Source organism: Rhinopithecus bieti, unplaced genomic scaffold (genome assembly GCF_001698545.2).
Source record: "Rhinopithecus bieti isolate Rb0 unplaced genomic scaffold, ASM169854v2 scaffold_7212, whole genome shotgun sequence".
Lineage (NCBI taxonomy): Eukaryota > Metazoa > Chordata > Mammalia > Primates > Cercopithecidae > Rhinopithecus > Rhinopithecus bieti.
In genome coordinates, this window is record NW_016806198.1 from 5,405,349 (window position 1) to 5,426,908 (window position 21,560).

Genomic DNA, 21,560 nt, shown 5'->3' on the forward strand with positions numbered 1-21,560 from the left:
TAGCACAGGATTTGAATCCTGAACCCGCCCCCTTATGTCTTATCCAGGATAAGTTTCTAAATGTCTCTATCCCTCAGCCTCGTCTAGAAAATGATCATTTTACCTTATTTTATGAACAAATTAGATACTGCAGGTAACGTACAATGCATGGAACAGTCTGGCAGTGACAATTTTGATGAATTAGAATAAAGGCAAAGTTACAGTTTCAGAGGCCAGTAGTAATATCTTCATGACATTATTTTATAAAAAATGTTGGACTTTCAGTAGGATTGAGAAGAAGACAACATTATCCGTTTTAATGATATGGATATGAGGGAGGACTCAGTGTCTGAAGCCTGGACTCTTAGGGTAACGTTATTAACGGAGACAGTGAAGTTGGCAGGATACTTCGTTTATTGGAGGGGAAATAGTATGCTTCATTTTGAACATGTGAAATACGAACATCTGAGAGGAAATAAGACAGTGGAAATGAGTGTTAGGAAAAGGGGTTTTACCTGAAATTTAAAGAATAACCAAGTTGTTTTCGAAGTACATTACTCTTAAGTTTGGAAATAAGTCAGTAGAACCACAAACAAGTATGAGGAAGTACATCAGTAACATACCAAGAAGGAGCCTTCTCTACCAATGCTCATTCTGTTCTGCCTGGGTGGCAAATAAAACATTGTCATTTCAAGAAACACTCTCTCTAGTTTATTGCTTCTATTTAAATACATATAGTGATACTTAAAAAGACTAAAAGGACAGAAAATAATCTCATCTAAAACTTTTCACAATGGATTGACGTCTCAGAAACTAATTCACTCTCTTAAAGAAGAAAAGGCTCAGCCTACTAGTCGTGAAAGACTTCAATCGATTGATATACTCTATATTAAATGAAAATATGCATAAAAATATTTGATTTAAAGATCTAAATTTAAAAATTCAGATTTCCAGTTCATATACATATAAGCAGAGCAAAAATTGCAGTAATCTAATAAATCTAATAATGGAATTTTCAATTTGCTGGATAACAAATAAATTGATCTCATTTTTAGAAACAAGAACAAATGTGCATGAATTTAACCGTATTCACCGGGAATCGAGAGGATGAATGTTACTAGGTACAAAGGGTCTTCTGTGTGTGTGACAAGAATCTAGGCAACATCATTATTCATAGGTTAAGGATGCTATTTGCTCCGTATCTGAAAAAAAGAAGATATAAATTCAATGTCTAGAATGAAGGCATGACAGGGAAAATATTAGAGCCATTATTTCAGAACGCAAAGGAAAAATAATAGTATTAATCATAAAACACAGACATTAGCAAATTTACTCCACACATGGATTACAGGCACTATTTTTTTACTTTGATATGCAAATTTAAGCAATTACCCCACAAAACCACCTCTGCTAAAGCTTTTCATTTATCAGTAAGATCTTCCACAAAGTTAAAGTATGACAAGTAAATACACAGGACTATATTTTCCGTCTGTTGATCTTTGGCACATTTGTCAAGCTGGAGAATCTCAAAAGGCAAAAAAATTTCTGACTGTTTTGCACATTCTTTTAATCTTTACATCAAAATATAAGGCCGCAAAAAGGCAAGCTGAAATTTTAGGATATGTGGAATAGTTTTAATAAAGAGTTTTACATACAGTACCCTTACATATAGAACAATGTGTTTGCAAATTTAAATAATATCTGAATGTACAGTGGCATGTATTCTTATCAAAGATAAATTCAAGTTTACTGTCTATCAGTTCTAAAATGCATTTATACAGATTGCGAGAACTGATAAACAGAATGAGGCATAAAATATTCAAGTGTTATATGTCATCAAATAGCCTCCTCTTAACAGTCTTTTTCCCCTTTTAAAAAAATTTCAAAACCTATACATACATTTTTTATTTTTAAAAACAGTCTGTTAAAAGGTAACATTTCATGTTAACCACCAATTCGTATAGTCTATGGTAATAAAACTAGATATGTGATATAAATATGTGTAGATTATGTACACATGTACGTTGAGTGTTTGTTTAAAACAAGCATACACACTTACGCATACCTGCGTATGTAGCACTGGGGGCGCATACAACTCACATGAGTACTGGCAGACAGTAGGACCTAGGCTCAAAATCCAGCAAGAGCATACACAGCAACTTAGTTGCCTTTGGTTTCAGAAATTTGTCCATTTGTGATCAAAGCTAAAAGTTTTGAGTGTGCATGTATTTTTTAAAAATAAAATTCATCTTCAGAAATGAAGCTTTTCCAGTATTCCACTACTAGCAGTTAAAAAAATCCACAGCCACAAATTATTTTGATACTTCTGTCACTCCTCATCCCAGCTGAGGTTATTTACAATTTTTTTTTTTCTGAAGGCAAACACCAAGCATACTCAGGATCAAACTGTACGTTGAGCCTGAATACTGCCATTCAACTATATATATGATATATATAGTATAGGTGATACATAGCTTTTGGATGGACTGGTGGCATTATGTAAGACTTAGGGTGGGAGAACTCCCACAATATTTAAAATCCTCTTTCCAGCAGAATCATGATCACTTGGCACATCGGACCCTTCTGCAAGCCAGTTTGTTTTTAATGAGCTTAATGCCTGCAATATATTCCAATTATTTGGTGTTTGTTTTTTAAATACATTCATAATGAAGTAAGAATTCCACAACTGTTTTCCCCAGAAGTGAGACTTCTACTGTCAGTTTGTTGATCAAGAACATTCATCGCCCAAGAAACAGCTCATGATCCTGCAAGTTTAAATACCCTAAATTTCCGTGCAGCTGGATCAACTGCTGAGAAGACAGTTCTTAGAGCAACCCTGTAGAATTCTCCAGAATTTAAATTTCCTTTACAATTTTGTTTTTGGCCAAGTGCTGGTTTATAAATGTAGATCTTTCTATTAAAAACTATATAAATATACCATATTTCTTTCTACAGGTATCTTGAGCTTCATGTAAGCAACTACTCAAAAATTCTGCCAACTTGAAATCCCTTAGTATACATTATATTCTACTTCATTGTTCCTTGGCATATAACACATTCTCATTTGCAGCTTGCTCATGAATTTGTTTTTAAATACTAGCTTCCTTGATAAAGTTGTTCTTCATTTTTCTTTCCAAGGTGCCATCCTATTGACATCACAAATCAGTGAATGACCAGACATTACTAAGCTTTTAAATTATCCACTTAGCTGTCATGTGGATAATAAAAATGATTTGACTGAAGAAAGCCACATTCTTTCATTAAGTGTCCACTGTTGTCATACAGAGCAAAGAGTTGCTATCTGCTGTACTTTGCCCATGTCAATTAGGAGCTGCTTTATGTGGCGTTTAAGTTGGGGCAATCTTGTAAGAGGATCTGGTGGCTCCAACTCCCCTGTGAAATCAAGCCAGCTTTCCAGAACTAAAAGAGAGAAGAAAATAAACAAATTTAAACTGCAACTGGAAGAACAGTCAGAAAATGAAACAATTAGAAAGTTGGAGCTGTGATGGAGTTAAGGATTCACTTCTCTGTCTTTAAAAGGCCAACATACTCAAGACATTTCTAAGAGGTTAGTGTCCTGTCATCCCACCCCACAGAGTTCTAGTCGCTCTTGGCAATTTTTATCTGTCATTTAAAATAATTTTCCCCTTTATAGGAATTATATGTTTGTATATAAGGGGAAAAATACATACACACACATAAACATATACACACACTAACTTCATTTTGAAGGTCTCCTTTTACTCACTTGTGGAATAAGATACAACAGTTTCCTATGTCTGCTCAAGCTTTCTATTAATTTAGACTCGTCATCTCTACACAAAACATACCTAAACATATTTTTTAATCCAGAAGTTCTTTTTAACAAAGAAAAGGAAGTAGCAATTTCTCAGTGTTCTTTTCAGTTCCACTATTTTAACACTACTTTTTAAAAGACACGTAAGCATATTAAAATTCTAGGCAGAATGCAATTGATTATATTCTATAGTTTTTATTAATGTTTCCTTTGGAAATCTATGCTAACAATATTAAATAGTGTCAAGATGCATTTTCTTTTCTTCAAAAATTGACTCAAAACATTACATTAACTCTACAGTTAGCTTATACCCACATGGAAGAGGCTTCTAAAATGGGTTTCCATTTCCTCTCTTCTTTTCTCAAGGGGGAAAAAAAGGAGTAGGAGCTCTAACTTAGTGTAGAGGAGAGATATCACGTGCTTATGCCAAATTTTAAAAAGTAGAGTGGGGGTGCAGAATATCGTCTAAGATGTTAGGAAGAAACAGGAGTCAGAAAGCATTAAGAACAACATGGACTGAGAATCAAGTAATCTAAGTTACTCTAGTTTTGCAACTATAAAATAGTGATAGTATCTTTCCTGCCCACTTTTCAGGCCTCCTGTGTGATGATATGATTTTAAAATATAAAAGAAAACCACTTAAGGTTTACCTACTTAACTTTGTAGAAGTTTTTGTTACTTTAACAAGTGCTAACCAAAGTAAAAAATTTTCAAAATGTTTTCACATTTCAAACATGCTTAAATTCCTTATGTTGACTTCCAAAGAAAATTTACTTCAACGAAACTAATAAATTTATTCCATAAGTGATCTATCTGGAGCCTGGCAGATAGACAATATTTAATAAATACACATCTTAAAAAATAAAACCAACCTAAGATCATACCCAGTCATATTGTTTTAAGCGTAAAAGATCCTAAGTGTGTTAAATACAATACAAAGGGAGTAATAAAGTCCCATCAGTATGGAGAGTATCTGTAGTTTTCATCCGATCATTTAAGAATTTTAAGTAACTTCTTCATAGTAACAATAAATACACTATAGTAACTGTATTTTAGTTTTTTCTTAAATTACCATCGACTTCTTTTTCGATTAGGTCCATCCTGCTGGTAACTTCATTCTGCACATTTTCTATGTGTGTAAGGAGATTGAGCTGCCACTGAAGATGTGAGTCTCCTGGGTCTTCAGTGCCCTTTTTATCATTATAAACAAATACTGTATTCCCTTCAGCTGGATTCTTCTCCAAAGGACCATTGGAAAATAAACACAAAGAACGGGATGAAATGCAGTCATTGAGGTAAGGATACATGAAACACCTCATCACTGGTAACAGTGAGATCCAATCTGACTCCTGGGGTATCTTTAAAGAAGTACTGCTACATAACCAAATTCCAGGTGGGGGTTCTTAAGAGCAGACGCACCCACCACCTCCCTCCACCATGCCTCGCACGGTGCTACACAGGCAAGAAGGCTTCAATAAAATGCGCTAAATAAAAGAAGTCACTAATTCTATTCTGTAATTAGAATTCCTGACTAATTTAGACTGGCCTCTTCCTCAATTAATCTCAACTGGTGATGTAAGTGGACATACGAGGGGAAAGCAATGATGAAAAGAAATCAAGAGTGTTTCCAAAGACCAGTATAAAATCTAATTAACTATAGACTGGACTTTACTCTTATCGTACAGTAAATCAATGAGGGGAGGGAAAGGCAAAAACCTTTTACAAGTTTCAAAAGTACAAACTGCTTCACATACACGCACACACACGGACACACAATGTGCATTTAGATTTGCCAGAGATAACTCATTTAATAGTAATTAAACAAAATAACTTACCACAAACTTTATGGTATGAAATACAAACGTTCCAATTCAGTTAAGTACTTATTTACAGTAATTACTTGTTGAGGAATGCAGAAAAATAAAATAAAAAAAACTAATTTTAAAGTGGCCTCATTAATTGAAAATCAGTAAAAAATAAAGGTACATTTCTAAGATAATCCCAGTGAACAGGAAATAAGTTTATAGATGTCCAATGCACATAGATCTGTCAGAATTCAGCTTACTGAATAGTGGGATGCATTGACAAATATGCTAAAAATTTTTAAAAAGACAATTAGAGTGCCACCTTTTATCCAACTCACATAAAGAGGATGACAAATCATTATACCCATATGTACTTTCACAGTCTTACACACAGACATTTTCATTTTGAATACAATGTGGTTCATTTTTTAGAAGCATCTAAATGTATTTATACAATTGAAACTTTTGTTAGAGTAACAGTTTATTGAATTATTACAATTCTGAATTAGGAAATAATCAAATGTTCAAATGGCCAGTGTTTTCCTGTAGAGAAAACAAAAAACCTTACTTTAACAAGGTACTGGGGAACTTGGAAATACAAGTAAAATCTGGGAATTCAGTATGTCTTATTTTATAAAATTTTCCTTTGTTATTCTACCATAGTTTCCAAGCAAAAAAAACAATGAACCCATTTTACCTTTTCAGGCATTCCATGTTCTTTTGCTGAGTACTGTAAATGGGTTTTATTTCTCATGTGGAATTCTTGTTCTTCTTCCAAACTACTAACATCATCATCATCTGAGCTCCCAGGGTCTGCGAGAGATTTACAGTCCTGACCAAAACTCTGTGGCTTTTGATAGCTGTGCTCACTTGTTATATAAGTTCCTTCCATTTTTAGGGGCAAACGAGGTGGTTCTTTATGGTTCTGTACATATTTCTTTTCTTCTCGATTAACTGTGTCTTGTGCTACTTTTTTCTCTACCCCAGCTATTATTTGATCTTGGTCTTTTCGCTTCCCAGAACAAGCCCAGAGATGAAGGTCAGGATGACGTTTATTCCTTAAAACAAAGTTGGAAAAACAGCAGTTCAGAGAGAAAAAAAAAAAAATCTATTAAGGCGAATACAATAATCTATCTCAGAACTAGGTTAGGAGGAGATCTAGGACTCAAGACAAAAGCAAAGGTATTCTTTAAGTTAACTCCCTCCAGGATTTCATCCAAAATTTTAATTTCTCAATTAAAGAAATAATACTCAGAAAAGCAATAACAAATTTAATTGTGTTGATAGTTCACATCATCATTTGATACATGCATTTCTTTTCTACTGATTTTCATTGTAAAATTTGAAAACTTTAATGTAAGCATATTTTAAAACTTTTATTCAGTCAAAAGTGATAATTCCTGATGGCAAAATCCTAAATATAAATGCACAGAAAGTAAAATTTCTTCTCCCATGGCAAACATAAATAACTGAGATACAATCTTCCAGACTTTTTCTGTATACCTAAAATCAGTTCTTAAATGGATAAGTACACACATCTTCTTTTGACACAACCAGGACACATATAATCTGCCTTTTTGTACGTAACAAGCTATGGGTATCTTGCCATATCATGTCATACAGATAGATTGCCCTTACTTTTACTCTAGGGTTGAACAGTTACAAATGTACCAGTTGAGTCAACCAATTCCCTACTGTTATATGTTTGTGTACCTGTGTGTATCTTTGTGCACAAGTCAGAATATTTCAGTCGGATAAATTTCTAGATATGAAATTGCTGGATAACATGCACATTTATTTTGATAGGTACTACCCAAGTGACCTCAAAAGGGATTATACTAATTACAACCCCATCAACAATCTTTGATAGTGTCCATTTATCTTGTCCTCACTGAACATGTAAGCATGATATTGTACAGTTAATTCTGCAGTAAGTAAAACACGAATCCAATCATCAGAGCTGAAGTGAAAGGACATTCAGGATATACAAACCTTTCAAAAGGCTCAATAATGTTTGCATATTAATAATTTCCAAATTTGATACATACTGAGTTAAATTAGTTTTCTTCCAATAATACTCAAGTATTGTTTCTGAAATAATAAATTTTATCATTTGAATCCCTAGTAATTTAACATTCAGAAAATACTAAAACACTCAATCAGTAAAAGGCATAGTAGAAGAAAAGCTGGCACTGTAGTCCAATAGTCCATGGGGCTGAATTCTGCTGTGCCATAAAGAAGCCTGCACAAGTTATAAAATCTCTGTCTTTCACTACCCAACAATGAAATGAGGTCGCTTATTATAAGGATTAAATGAAATATCACATGAAAGCACATGACATGTAGGACTTTCAATAAATCATATATAATAACAGATATTATGATTTAAAATATTAACATAAAGAGGGCCTATAAGTGCATGAAACAGAAAGGGTCCAGTTAAAATCCTTGGCAAAATTATGAATGCAGAGAAACTCATACTGATACCAAGAAGGAAATCAGGTTTTAAAAAAAGACCTAATAAATTATTCCCTCCCTTAAGTCTTAGCATTTACATGGCCTTTTAAAAAACAAATTCATATTCAGGCTTATGATAAAAAAGAAGCAAATTTTATTCAACAAATAGTTACTGGGTGCATACCCTACAGTATCAATTGGAGACAAAATGATAAATAGGACACAAGCCCTATTTTAAAGGATCCCACGACTTAGTAAGGGGAGATGGGCATTAAAAAATTAAGTATACCAAAGTACCTGACACCAGTATGCGTGGAGTTTGCCAAGAAGAACATGGTCAGCTCTAGTTGGACAGGTAATTATGAAAGGCATCTGCTAGGGGCACTAGTGGTAGAAGCTTATCCTGGGTGTGAGTAAAGGCCTAGAGCAATGGAAAAGCTTGCTTCATTTGGGGATTATGGTTTGGGATAGCTGGGACATTTGGGGGAAAAAGCACAGGGAATATGTGGCAACAAAATGGTAGACAAAGTATGTGTCATGGAAGGACTCCGTTCATTGGGCAACAGGAAGATGCTCTAGTACATTAAGTTGAAGAAAGACAAGCTGATAATTATCTTTTCCTAAGCTTACACTGGCAGCAGTACAAAGAAAGAGCTGATACAGTACAAGGCTGGAGCCACAGAGAATGGACAAGCATGGCAATCGTTCATGTGAAATGTAACAGCCTGGCTGAGACAGTATCGTTGAGAAGGGAGAGAGGAATGGACTGAACAATGTTCACAAATTGCAATGGATAGGATGTGAAAGACACAAGGATGAGAAGGGAAGGAGAGGACGGGGCAAGTTTCTGGCCAAGGCAAGTGCATCCAAATGAAGAAAATCTTGTGAAGAACCAGTGAATCATCCTGTTTTTACTTAAAATGTGGGTTTTTGTTTGTTTGTTCTTTTACAGAAGAATTCCAGTTAGGCATTAGGAAGGACTGGAAATAAGGACTTCAAGAATATTCTGATACGTTCTTTAGGGAGACTCAGACTTGTTTAAGAGAAAATTGTACGGGATTACTAACATATTTGGTGCACAGCAGAGAAGTGGATTCGGTTTTTAGGCTCCCTTCATCCCCTTTAAATCAATCTTTATAAAAAAAAAAAAATACCCTGCTTAGAATCTATTTCATCTTGATAGCATTCCTGAAGGAGGACACAATGTATAGGGTTCACCACAGCAACTGCACTTAATTTTGCACATATGGTAAGCATACAAAACAGTGGGACAGGAGCTAAAATGTGTTGAAATACTAGATGCTATATATACCTTTAACCACACTTACGCATTCTAGGAGAACAGGCAGGAAGCACCAACGCATCCAAAAGGTTGTTAATCTTTCCTTATTTTTAAAAATGAAACTTTATTCAAACACCTGTTCTCTCCTCCAAACTGTTACTCTGGACCATCAAAAGGCCGACAGTGTTGGTTTGAATTAAAACGTCCACGGAAGTGTGACTCTCCCTTTGCCACCCTTCACTTACTTTAGTATTCCAATCTTCAGCTGTAGCCCGTGTAGCACTTCTGTAACACCATAGACATCAGCAAGCAGGTGATGCGTAGAAACTATTTTTTTGGCATTGAGATGAGAATAATTTTCTTTGAAAAATGATAACCCGCACATTCTCCCATTATTCAACCACTCCTTATCATAGCGATATTTTGCACTCCACCTCTGACCTGCAGATGAAGTTGACATTAAATCACAAAGGATTGTACTTATTCGGATTTTTCTTCAACTGCTACCCTACTAACGTTGCTCATTAAGCAAGGCAAGCTCTAGCACTAGGAGCAGATTCAAAAAGAGTAAGACAGCGTTCTGAGGAACTGGTGCAGGAAGAGCTCCTCACACCTTTAGCGGTCCTGCCCATCCAGGAGAAGAAACACCATTAAGGACATGGTCAGTGGCAGATGACACTTGCAAAGGGAACCCTGAGTGCACTGCTTTCAATTTTCTGTATTCATCATTTATCCTTTAAAAAGGCTCACACGGCTGGATAAAAACTAGACAGGGGTTATTTCTTTCACTAACCTTTGTTTTGAATTGGATGAACCACAGAGTTCTAGTTGAGTGAATCGGAACCCTTCCCCCATGTGTGTGATTTCACAGAATCCTATGAAATTCCACATCCTCCATGCTAATACAAATTAGATCCTATTACAATGAGGTGTTTATGTGCCTGTGTCCCATACTATACTATTAGCTGGTTGAAGGCATGGTTTAAATCAATCATCTCACCACAGTGGCAAATAGAAGCCATCCAATAAATGCTTCTGAATAAGTAACAAATGTCTACATTTGTTATTGAATAAACACAATGAATAAAGAACACTATAAATGTTGGTGAATGAATAAATATCTACATTCATATGGTTGTGAATAATTAATTCTCTTGCTTCTTACTGTGACTTTTTTGTGACTTATTTTGACTTTTTTCTTTTTTCCCAATAGTCACGGGACCAATTCACTACATGCCTATTATTTGAGAAAACCTAGTTATTTCCTGCCTGGAGGTTGAAGTTAAATTTAACACACAGAATATGCTATCTGAAGATCCTCTAGCATAGAAGGCACCAAGTAGATAGCATGGTGGATTGAGAGTCAAAAGGCACAGATTTCATCTCAGTCAGCCTCATCAGTACAATAAAGGCATCCCAGGTAGTGTTCTAAGACCTCACTTGCTCTACGATGAGTAGAACATGCAGAACTGCCAGGTCAGTAGTGTGCAAGTTCAGAATGCAGATCTATTCCGATTGCCACAAGTAAGCCTAGCTAGAAATGGATTCAGAGGAACAGACAGAGGCTAATTCTTCTCCAGGAAGAAGTTACACCTCTTCTCTTCCAGTAAGATAGTAATTGTGTTGATAAATATATGCTAATGTATTTGTCTAAGTAATCAATGTGGAAAATAAAAGTGTAACAGTGAAAAAATATTTTAAAATTTTAATATGGAAGTTCAGTCTACTTGACCAAGAAGTACAGTGAGTCCTCACTAAGTGTAATCAATAGAGGTTCTTGGAAACTGACACACTGAATAATGAAATGAATTGTACTATAAGCTAATTGATACATACAAGTTAAGTTCCTATGGCATATAGCATGCTGTTTCATTTGGAGCCATAGTTTCCAACAACCTATCAATGACATCACGTGAGAACTTGCTACAGTGGTGGTGAACACAGCTGATACACTCTGGAATCCTGGAGGAGACATGGAGGCATCCTGGCAATCAGCACGGCGCAGAAAGCCTTACCCGGTGGGTCCCGGCAGATATAGCAGATGTACTGCTCTGGAATGCTCTCCTCCAGCAGCCCCATGCACACGCTGTGTTGCCAGCACAAGCACTCTTCACACTGCAGAAAACAGAGGAGTATTACGGTCATCCGATTCTCACTAGATTCTCACATAACAAAATCAAGTCATGACTTAAGATGAATTTTATCTTTGAAATGGTCAACTACTTCAAGAACTTTCTTTTGTTGCACCTATTAGAATATGCTTTGATCAAGCATATTGATTGATCAAGCATATGATTTTTTAAATCATAAAAAAGTCATAATTTCTCTAATTTAATTCCCACTGATATTTAGGCAATTACATCATAATACTCTTAAAATAGTTTATTAAAATGTGGAAATTAGAGGAAAATAAAAGCAAGTTTGTACCAGTGTCTATAGTAATGATCTCTTAAAGTACTGCTTGTGTTGTGAAGCTATAAATTTGCAATTCCCTCCAGAAAACCACTGAAAATGGGAGGAAAAAAAAAATTACTCTTTCTTCATGCTCTCAATTAACATCTCCAAATCTTCTGGCATCACAAAATTTGGGTTATGCTTTCCTTTTATCTTAAATATATCTCTCCTACAAGAAGTTGTTAACTCCTGCAACAAAATTTTTCCTTTTTTAAGAATACTGGAAATTTTTATCTTTTACTCACTGACAAGTGAAGGATGACTCTAAATTGTTAATTATTATAATAATTACATGAATGCAGATGAGAAAGAGAAAGGTTGATGTAGCCTGCCCATTTGTGTAAGCCCCATTAGGGCTTACCACCCTAATCATTCTAAAGAGTTTCAGCCTGAAGGCACTGAACTACGTACCCTAGAAAACAAAGAGAGCTGCTAAAATAAGAACATTGTCTACTTTACTTAATGAGGAAATCTCCTAATCATTACTATGGATATTTTCCACATAATCATAAGTTAGAAAACTCTTCAGCAGTACGGTTAGTAAAGAAATAAAACACCGTGATGCATTTGCTGAGCACCTGAAACAACTAACTCATTATTTTATATATAGGGAAGAGAGGTTAACCAATTACCTGGATCATGAAGCCATTCTCCTCATCCATCTCACAAATACATCGCACAATTTCATTAAGAGCATCATCCTCATCCTGAGATTCCTCAAAATTGGTTGAATCAAAGTCCTGATTGTATTCATCCCCACTCAGAAGCAAGCTCTCCGTTGAAGAATCGTCTAGGAAGTCTACATCTGATAAGTCTAGAATATATATAAAAAGTATACTCAGTGCAACTTTTCTATCTTCATGTTATTTTTCATAAAGAAAGGAGCTATGAGAAGTGATCATAAGCTATTAAACATTTTAAAAGGCGGGGCAAACAAATGAGAATACTGTACTGTACTTGTCTCGGGACATGAAAAGAAAAGATTTTTGAAGCTTAGGTATATGACTGCTTTACATCTTACAGTATACACTATTATAAGTAACTCAAAGTATCTTTTAGACTTCATGCTTACAGAATTTATGGCTAAGGCTGATGTCAATAATTTAAATTTGCATAGTTTCCATATACTTTCACAAACATTATCCCTTCTGACCCTCATAAAAACCGTGGGTTGTCCCCTTGTGATTTCATACTATCAGTGTGACACCACTGTCCATGGATCTGGGGACAGGTATGTGTAGTAAGCCCCCATTACCCAGCACAAGTTGGCTCTAGCACACCACTGATTCTTCATTCTATTTTTTTTCTTATTTTTTTGATTAATAAAGTGCTTTCTGAAAATCACTAAAAAAAAAAAAAAAAAAAAAAAAAAAAAAAAAAAAAACCCTGGATTGTAAAGGGGACGGGTTTTATTATTCGTACTATACACAACTTCAGAGAGGTAAAGGAGCTTGCCTAGGGTCTAAAATCAACAATACCATTATTGACAGTATCAGTAGCATCAACTACTATAGCACTTAGTAAGCACACAGTGCTGTACTAAGCACTTTAAACATAGGATATATAACTTGCTTGGGAAACGCAGCCATTGAGCAGGAAAACCAATTGAATACCAGGAATGACTGATTCTCAAGCCTGTGTTCTTAATCACTTTACCAGTATTTCTTAAAACCAGAACCTTGAGTTCCCCAAGGGATTTTTAAAATGTATTAATTTTGTTTTGGTAAAAATATTCTTTTAAATTAAGTATATTCTAGAAACTACACTATATGGATGACTACTACACACAACTCACTTTACATGCCAGGTTTTAGGCGTGTGTGTATAATACTGTCAATGCCAAAGCCTACCATTTTGCTCAGGTTACTGAGGAAATGGAAATTGAGACAGACACGGGGGAATCTTTATTTATAACAAAGGAAAATAAATGATGGAACACTAAAATTTTTCAGTAGTGTGGATGAAGAAATGTTAGGAAAACTGAGTCATCATGAGACACAGAACATCACATAATGCTGTGTGAGCTCCTGACAGAGGCTAATCAGCAGAGCACCTTCCTACCTCACATCCTACCCCCCAAGCCACATTCTGAGTTATCCCTTCACCTGCTTATCATCTGTCTCCTCTTACTAGAATATCAGGATCCATAACAGGAAGAACTTTGCATTGTTGAATTCTACATCCCCAGTGATTAGAATGAGGCCTGATATATAATATAGCCACTCCAGAATGTTTGTAGAAGAACTAAGGAGAGAGTCAGAGAGAGAACATCTTCTTTTCAGACTTAATCAGATCGGACTGAAGTTGAACAGATTCGAACTTTAAAAATTCATGCTATTTATACTTTACATATTCATGTGACTTAGTGTTTCCTCTATCAGCTTCTAATCTTGTTTACTTTTTTCTTGTTTCAATGTTTTTGAATGTTTTGTTATTGATTAATGTTTTATAGAAAAAGACAGTTTTCTTCTCTTTGAAGTCACAGGGACATATGGAAGGAAGGTCAGCAGAAATAGATAATAGAGAAATATCTGAAAATATTCATGGAGCTAGTAAATCAACTAGATATGGAAAATCTAATATGAACAGTGTAACTTGTTTTAAAAGAACCTAAGGAGGAAACTTTCACCCATCCATAATGTTGCTGGCTTTAATCCAAATTTTCTTTTGGGCTTTCTCAAGTACAAGTTCATTAGAATGTGGATAAAACCGTTTCAAACACTGTCATAGCATATAAACAGTATTAAATGGGCCAGGCACAGTGGCTCACACCTGCAGTCCCAGCACTTTGGGAGGCCGTGGTGAGATGATCATTTTAAGTTAGGAGTCTGAGACCAGCCTGGACAACAAAGCAAGACCTCACTTCTACAAAAGCAAAAATAATTTGCTAGGCATGATGACCTGTGCTGGTAGTCCTAGCTACTCAGGAGGCTGAGGCCAGAGGATTGCTTGAGCCAAGGAGTTTGAGGCTGCAATGAACTATGATCACACCACAGTATTTCAGCCTAGGCAACAGAGCAAGACCCTGCCTCAAAAAAAAAAAAACTATATAAAATAAATAAATAAAATAAAAATTAATTTGAAATTATACTATTAAAAGGAATTACTGTATCTCACATACACTTGCATGGCAAAGATTACCAGGTTTTATGGTGTTAGCAAGCAAATTTATCATATTCTCCAGAAAATCTAGTTTGAATAACTCCCAAGCACTAAACATATGCTTAGCTGAGTTTTGGAAGTTGAGTAAAATGGATGATAGAGCTCAAAGTTATATAAGAAGCAAATAAAAGTTCCCCCTTACACTTAAATAGCCACCTAGACCATGGCTCCAATTGAGGAGCCACAAGAACAGCTGTTGCCTTCCAATAAGTACCCCTTAAACTGTCATTGCTATTTCCTGAGACAGCATTTTGCAAGTATGGTTCCCCGATCAACAACATTATCACCACCTGGGAACTTGTTGGAAATCAGAAATTCTGAGGGTGAGGCCCAGAAAAGGTGTTTTAACACCTTCTCTGGGCAGTTCTGACACATGCTAATATTTGAGAACTTCTGACCTAAGACCTTACTAACATTCCTTTTCTTTCTCCTGATTCCGTACTTGATCATAAGGGCAGGGCAGAGATTAAGAAGAAGAGAGAGTACACATCTATGGCTCTTTTCACGCTCTTTCAAGGGTTCTTGTTTCAGCACCACAGCTAGCCTAGATATAACCCCTATTCTCCATCTCTCTATAGCAAAAGATAATCTTCAGATCTTGATGATTCACAGTAAAGGTGTTCTTAATGTGATTATCAACCTCTGCTTCTCCACAGAATCACCTAGAAGTTGTATCTTGCCAGGATCCTTCCAGAAATCTCATTCATTTGTGCCTCATGGTAGGATCCACCATCAATATAGTTTAAAAGCACCACAGCAATGACTATAAGGTCCATCTGGGTTGAAGAACCACTTAACCATGGGAAAAAACAGACTTGTATTTGCTGGAAAAGAGTGGTGGTAACTTCTTTTTAATCCCCTCCCATACCTCAAGCTTTTAAAACTAAAATCTCACAAGTGTCATGTGCTATAAAGGAAAGAAAATGCCTTCTCCATAATGAGCCACGGAGGACTTAGACCTGGAAGCAAACGCTGCAAAAGAAAACATTTAACCTAGTATCCACCATCAAGGGCAGTCAGAAGAAAGAAAAAGGGAGGAAGTGAGCACACTCATAAGGATCCTAAGTTGTACTTAGGCTGAAGGCCCTGTCCCTTATTCCTCACTCTGACTCTGGTCACTATTAGAGCTCTACTCTTAAGCCACAGCCCTCAACGTCTAGAGCTGGGATCTCTCTTCCTATTGCTTACAATATTGGAAGCAAGGTAAGAATCTTCAACATTTTCCACTGTCAGGACTGGACCTGCAGGAAAGTCTAACAGATTTGAACTCCAGTGCTCCCTTCACTGCTGACGTGGCCTTCTGACTACCTAACGGCACTTAGTTCCTGCCTGTATTTAAATCACTTGTCTGACTACATCCCAGGACTTTGGTTACAGATGCATCTGACCAGGAATTCAAAGTATACTTTTAAGATTACCATAAATATTTATTTAAAAAAAGCATTATCTATGGAGTTAAGACAGACCTTGGTTAGAGTCTTAATTCTAACACTACCTAAGCCGAAAAGTTACCCTGTAAGTTTCAGCTTGTTTATATATCAAATGTGAATAATACCTACTCTGTAAGTTGATAAAGAACATAAAAATACATGTACAAAAACCTACAGAAGTATATACACTAGTAATATTTTCCTTATGACTCTCTTTTCCACCAATAAGTATAAAGCCAATTTAACTTTATATAAAGTAAAAAGTAGCTCAAATTTCTCCCATCAAGACTTTCGTATTAGTTTAGCTAACAACTTTTTAAATCATGTCCCCTTAACAGAGTATGTTTGATTCTCATTACACATTTAGGAATTGTAAGTCTTGTTTTAATCATCACATGGTTACACATACTTTCACCACTAAGATCAACGGACAGAATTGCCCTTGGGTACTGATAGGTTGTAGTTTTCTCCGTAAACATGCTTCGTGGAGCCAGAGAACTCCCAGAAGATCGAGTTAGTGGAGAAGAGCACCTTTCCAAAAATTCGAGGGAACTGTCTTCATAGTCTGAATAGTCTGCAACATAAGATACAGAAAGAAATATTAATAAAGTGTCAGATAATTAAGGTCACTATAAAAATAATGAAAGTCATGTTTCAGGATACATCAAATAATCATGCTACTACTTTCACTTCTCATCCATGAAAAGCTACGTATGTATCTGATGAACTGGGTTTAGCAAGAACAATTGGGAAACAAATACACCCCAGACAATATATGCTTAGTGGGGGCACCACATTCTAACCGGTACCGGTAAACTTTTGTGAAGTAGTACAGAGGTGAAAAAGGATTATTTCTACATTTTCTTTCCATTATAATCACAACTATGTCTGCAGTAAAATACGCAAGATGACAACACATGGACACATGGGGAAGAACAACACACACTGGGCCTGTGGGAAGTTGGGGAGAGAATCAGCAAGAATAGCTAATGTATGCTGGGCTTAACACCCAGGTGATGGCTTGATCTGTGCAGCAAACTACCATGGCACATGTTTACCTGTAAAACAAACCCGCACATCCTGCACATGCATCCCAGAACTTATTCGGTTGGTGCAAAAGTAACTGAGGTACTTTTGCACCAACCTAATAACAGTTGAAGAGAAAAAAGATATGCAAGATGGAAATTAACCTTTTTCGTCCTCACAATTCGTAAAGAGGGTCTCCTGATGCCTGGCACACCAATTATATAGTGATAATCTGATCAATACATTTTTCAAGTAAAAAATCTCTGAAGGTAATTAACTAGTCCTGGAAGAACTCTGTAAAAATTCTGTTTTTCTCAGTTTTGGAATGAGTCCCACAGATGTTTGCAAGGGGAAAGGCCACATGCAGCCTACTGGAGAGTTGAGCGTATAGTGAGGAAAGGAAAAAAGGAGGTGGGGGTGTGATTCCGGGCATGTGGGAAGGCTCTGAAGCTGAAGAGTGCATGCCACATTGGGCAAGCTGTAAGACTGGCTGGAACATAGTGAATAAGGGGGAAACAAAGCTAGAGTGACAGGAGCCAGACTAGCTTTTTAAAAAAAGTTTTACCTTAATGCAATAAAAAGTCATTCAACGCTTGTGTGGAGGAGCAAGATGTGACAGTTCCATTTCTGGAGGATCACTCTAGCTGTGGAATGGAGAATGGAGTGCAGGAAGGCACACATAGAAGTGGGGGACGGTTCAGAGGCTATAGCAGTAGTCCAGACAAGAAATGCTGGTGGCTCGGTACTTAGGTGATGGCAACTAAGGAGAAGTTTTCAAGGAAGATGGAGTGCTATTATAGACTAGTGGCCAAGAGCTAAGATGGCATTATCATGATTGATTCCCAGGTTTTTGCTTGAGCAACTAGGCAACGAAAGTGAGTCTGAGATGGGGCTGAAGAGGAAATGTGAGGTGGAGAAACCAGAGAAGAAACAGAAATTTAGAGGAGGGCTCTGTAAGATGGGAAATCTTACACATCATCTACATGAACCTTAAGATGTGGAAAAGGGGAATGGCAGTGGTGAGAAATGCCAGAATAAGAAGAGAAAAGCAGACATTCCCTCCACTAATAGAGACAAAGAAGATGAATATTTTCATGTAAGCACACAGATGTGGCGGACAGAGTACGAGCAAGTTCCCACCTGATGATGTCTGTCTCCTCAACTCTGTGAGGAAAATGATGTCAAGTGAGGCAGGTTAGGGAATACATGAGAGGTGGAAATGAGAGGTGGAAACGAGTGGTAAAAAGGAAAGACAGAGAGTGGAAAAATGAGCTTATAAGTACTGGTCCATTTGAAGTTGGCAGTTGTGGGAGGCAGAATAGTCTGCCAAAAACGTCTATGTCCTAAACTCTAGAACCTTTAAATGGGCTAAGCTATGTGGAAAAGTGGAATTAAGGTTGCTAATCTGCTGACCTTACAACAGGGAGGGAACCTTGGATTATAGGGTGGGCCCAATGTAATGGCAAGTGTCCTTAAAAGTGAAAAGATGGAGGCAGAAGAGACAATGTGAGAGTGAAACACTATGAGAAAGACTGGACCATTGCTGACTTTGAAGATGGGAGCAGGACAAGGGCCAAGAAATGCAGAAGCCTCTGGAAGCTAGAAGAGGCAAGAAAACAGACTGTCCCTGAGAGCCTCCAGAGAAAAATGGAGCCCTGCTGATACCTTGGTTTTAACCCAGAGAGATCCATTTTGGACTTCTGACCTCCAGAATCTTAAGATAATGAATACGTATTTTTTTAAACCACTGATGTGCAGTAATTTGCGACAGCAGCAATGGGAAACTTACACTTGTCATCATAAATACCACAGAATAACCAACACTGATTGAGGGCTCTCCATGTGCCAAACACAATTTTCAGTTCTTTATGTGTATTAACTCTTTTAATCCTCACAAGCATCTAATGAGGGAAGTAGGACTGCTAGTAAAGAACTGAGGCAGGACAGATTAAGTAAATTGCCCAAGAATACACAACTACCAATGGCAAAGCCAACATTCAAACCCAGGCAGCCTGACTATGGAAGCTGCACTCTTAACAAACAAATGATACCGGTATATTTGAACATTTAAAGTGTATACAAGCTGGCAAGCTTGTTAAAACCCAGATTCCTGGGTCTCATCTCCAGTACACTGGGAGTGAAACACTCCCAGATAATGCTGATGCTGTCAGATTATAGCAGTCTTTGGGCAGCACTACACCATTCCGACTCAGGTGGCCTCACCATAACCACAGTTTGCCCAACACCATACTACTTAGGCCCAGACATGGAAAGGGCATTTATTAAATGCTAGGTACTTTATCAAGTACTTTACAATGATTACTTTATTTAATTTGAATAATACATCTATGCAGTAAAACAACAATTACCATTTATTTTAGAAGAAAAGAAATTGGGATATAGAGAATTTAAATAACCTGCCAAAGGTCATTTAGCTATAGTGTTATGGGCAGGATTTGAATCCCTATACTAAACTTTCAAGGCTGCCTTCTTATCAGCTCCATTCTATGTTGCCCTTTCAGCAAAAGTTAAAGTAGAAACAGAATCTGACTGTAAAAATAATGAAAGAAATCTCCATTTTGTGCTAAAATAAAACATGGCTGATATTTAATAGGTTTCATTAACATATGAAGAAAACTTGGCATTCCACACCCTGTCTGTATTCCCCACTCCAATTCCCTCTGGCTATTATGAGTAAAAGTCTGTTATGCTTCAAGGCTTAGATCAGAAGTAGTCTCCTACATGCAGCCCCTTCCTTGATGTGTCATCTTTTCTAGCTTAAATGTTTATCTTGGACCACTCTTGCCGCAAATACCAGACTTTCCTCGTAGAGATTTATGTACGCTTATCTCTCTTACAATATACTTCAATGACTTAACAAACTCCTTGAAGGAATCTTTTTCACTATGCAATGCTTTCAAGTCTCTTTTCACTTCTAACTCTATTTCTTTTCAATCTCTGTATGCCTTCAGTATCCTTATATTTACAGACAGATGAAAGACAGATGAAGTGATTTGCTCAAAGTAGAAAGCTAAAAACTGGCAAAGATGTCACTCTTAAATTCCAACATGGTGACTTCTCATACACACGAATTAAACACAATATTAGTATTATGTCTTGTAAACCAATTGTTAATCAAAACATATCTTAACCTACTACCTCATAAAATAATAAAACAACTAATCTAAATTATTATTTAGCATAACTGCATTAAAATAACAGATATGGACAAGAACTTACTATGCCAACAACAAGTAAAAACTTGTTGAAGAGAAGAATACCCAGTCTGATAAACAGTATTTCAGGTATTAATAACATAGCATGGTGGTTAAAGTTAAAAATTCAGACTTGTAAGTCAGACTGCTTGGATTCGAAATGAATCTGCTTTTCACCACTTGCTAGCTATGAGAGCTGGAGAGCTCTCTTTCTCACTCTCTCTAACTGTTGGTAAAATGAACATAACAGATCCTACTGTAAAGGGTTAATATGAGGATTACATGAAGTACTAATATTTATAAAATGCTTAGTTTGGGGTACATAAGGTACCAGCAGGATATATAAAATAATGTTGAGTGGCAAATAAAAGAAATAATTTTGAAACTCCCTCATGGTGCTAACTATAGACTAAAAAACATACTAGAAGCCTCATACAGTAATAATGTCAATTCTTTAACATTAAGATGTCTTTAAAATTTCAAAGTTACTTAATATCCTGTATTTCCTGCTTAAAGACCACTCTTCTAATTTAACCATCTGGGGAAAAGTGCCATTTCTAAGATAAAGTAAATAGCTCAGAATAAATTCTCCTCTAATGCAATAATTAATTACAAAGATGACAGTGATGACCAAACTCAACACCTGCTGTTTATAAATAGCAATGTTTCTGTGCATCTTACCAGGACTCTATTTACAAAGTTAAGATTTTCATCTGTAAGCCTCATTTTAAAATATAAACAAATATATAAGGTTTTCTTTTCATTAAAAAATAAAATATATACCATTTAAAGTATGTTTTAATGCTCTTTGTATAGGGTTACCATAGTTAAGGGCTGGTCACAATTCTAAGGTGCAAGTTTTTTTGGTCATTTTTCTTCTATTCATCCTAATTGCTCTTCCTTCTCTCAGGTTACAATTTCCTGCCTTCTCCTAAGCTCTAGCCCTCATTGTGC

At 36.3% G+C, this 21,560-nt stretch overlaps 1 protein-coding gene across 16 annotated transcripts in view; it reads right to left on the reverse strand.

Moving 5' to 3' along the window:
- Positions 1 to 375: 375 nt before the first annotated feature.
- PHF20L1 (PHD finger protein 20 like 1) overlaps positions 376 to 21,560 on the reverse strand; it is a 73,215-nt gene continuing 52,030 nt past the window's right edge. For 10 of the 16 annotated variants that reach the window (XM_017875154.1, XM_017875152.1, XM_017875148.1 and 7 more), the window contains 7 exons: positions 16,775 to 16,939; positions 12,406 to 12,587; positions 11,335 to 11,434; positions 9,565 to 9,760; positions 6,278 to 6,638; positions 4,848 to 5,013; positions 376 to 3,399 (listed from right to left, as the gene is read on the reverse strand). In XM_017875154.1, coding sequence (XP_017730643.1) covers positions 3,257 to 3,399; positions 4,848 to 5,013; positions 6,278 to 6,638; positions 9,565 to 9,760; positions 11,335 to 11,434; positions 12,406 to 12,587; positions 16,775 to 16,939 — 1,313 coding nt within the window. In that variant the 3' untranslated portion in view covers positions 376 to 3,256. The remainder of the gene's footprint in view (positions 3,400 to 4,847; positions 5,014 to 6,277; positions 6,639 to 9,564; positions 9,761 to 11,334; positions 11,435 to 12,405; positions 12,588 to 16,774; positions 16,940 to 21,560) is intronic. The other 6 variants (XM_017875156.1, XM_017875150.1, XM_017875144.1 and 3 more) reach the window with 3 other exon arrangements.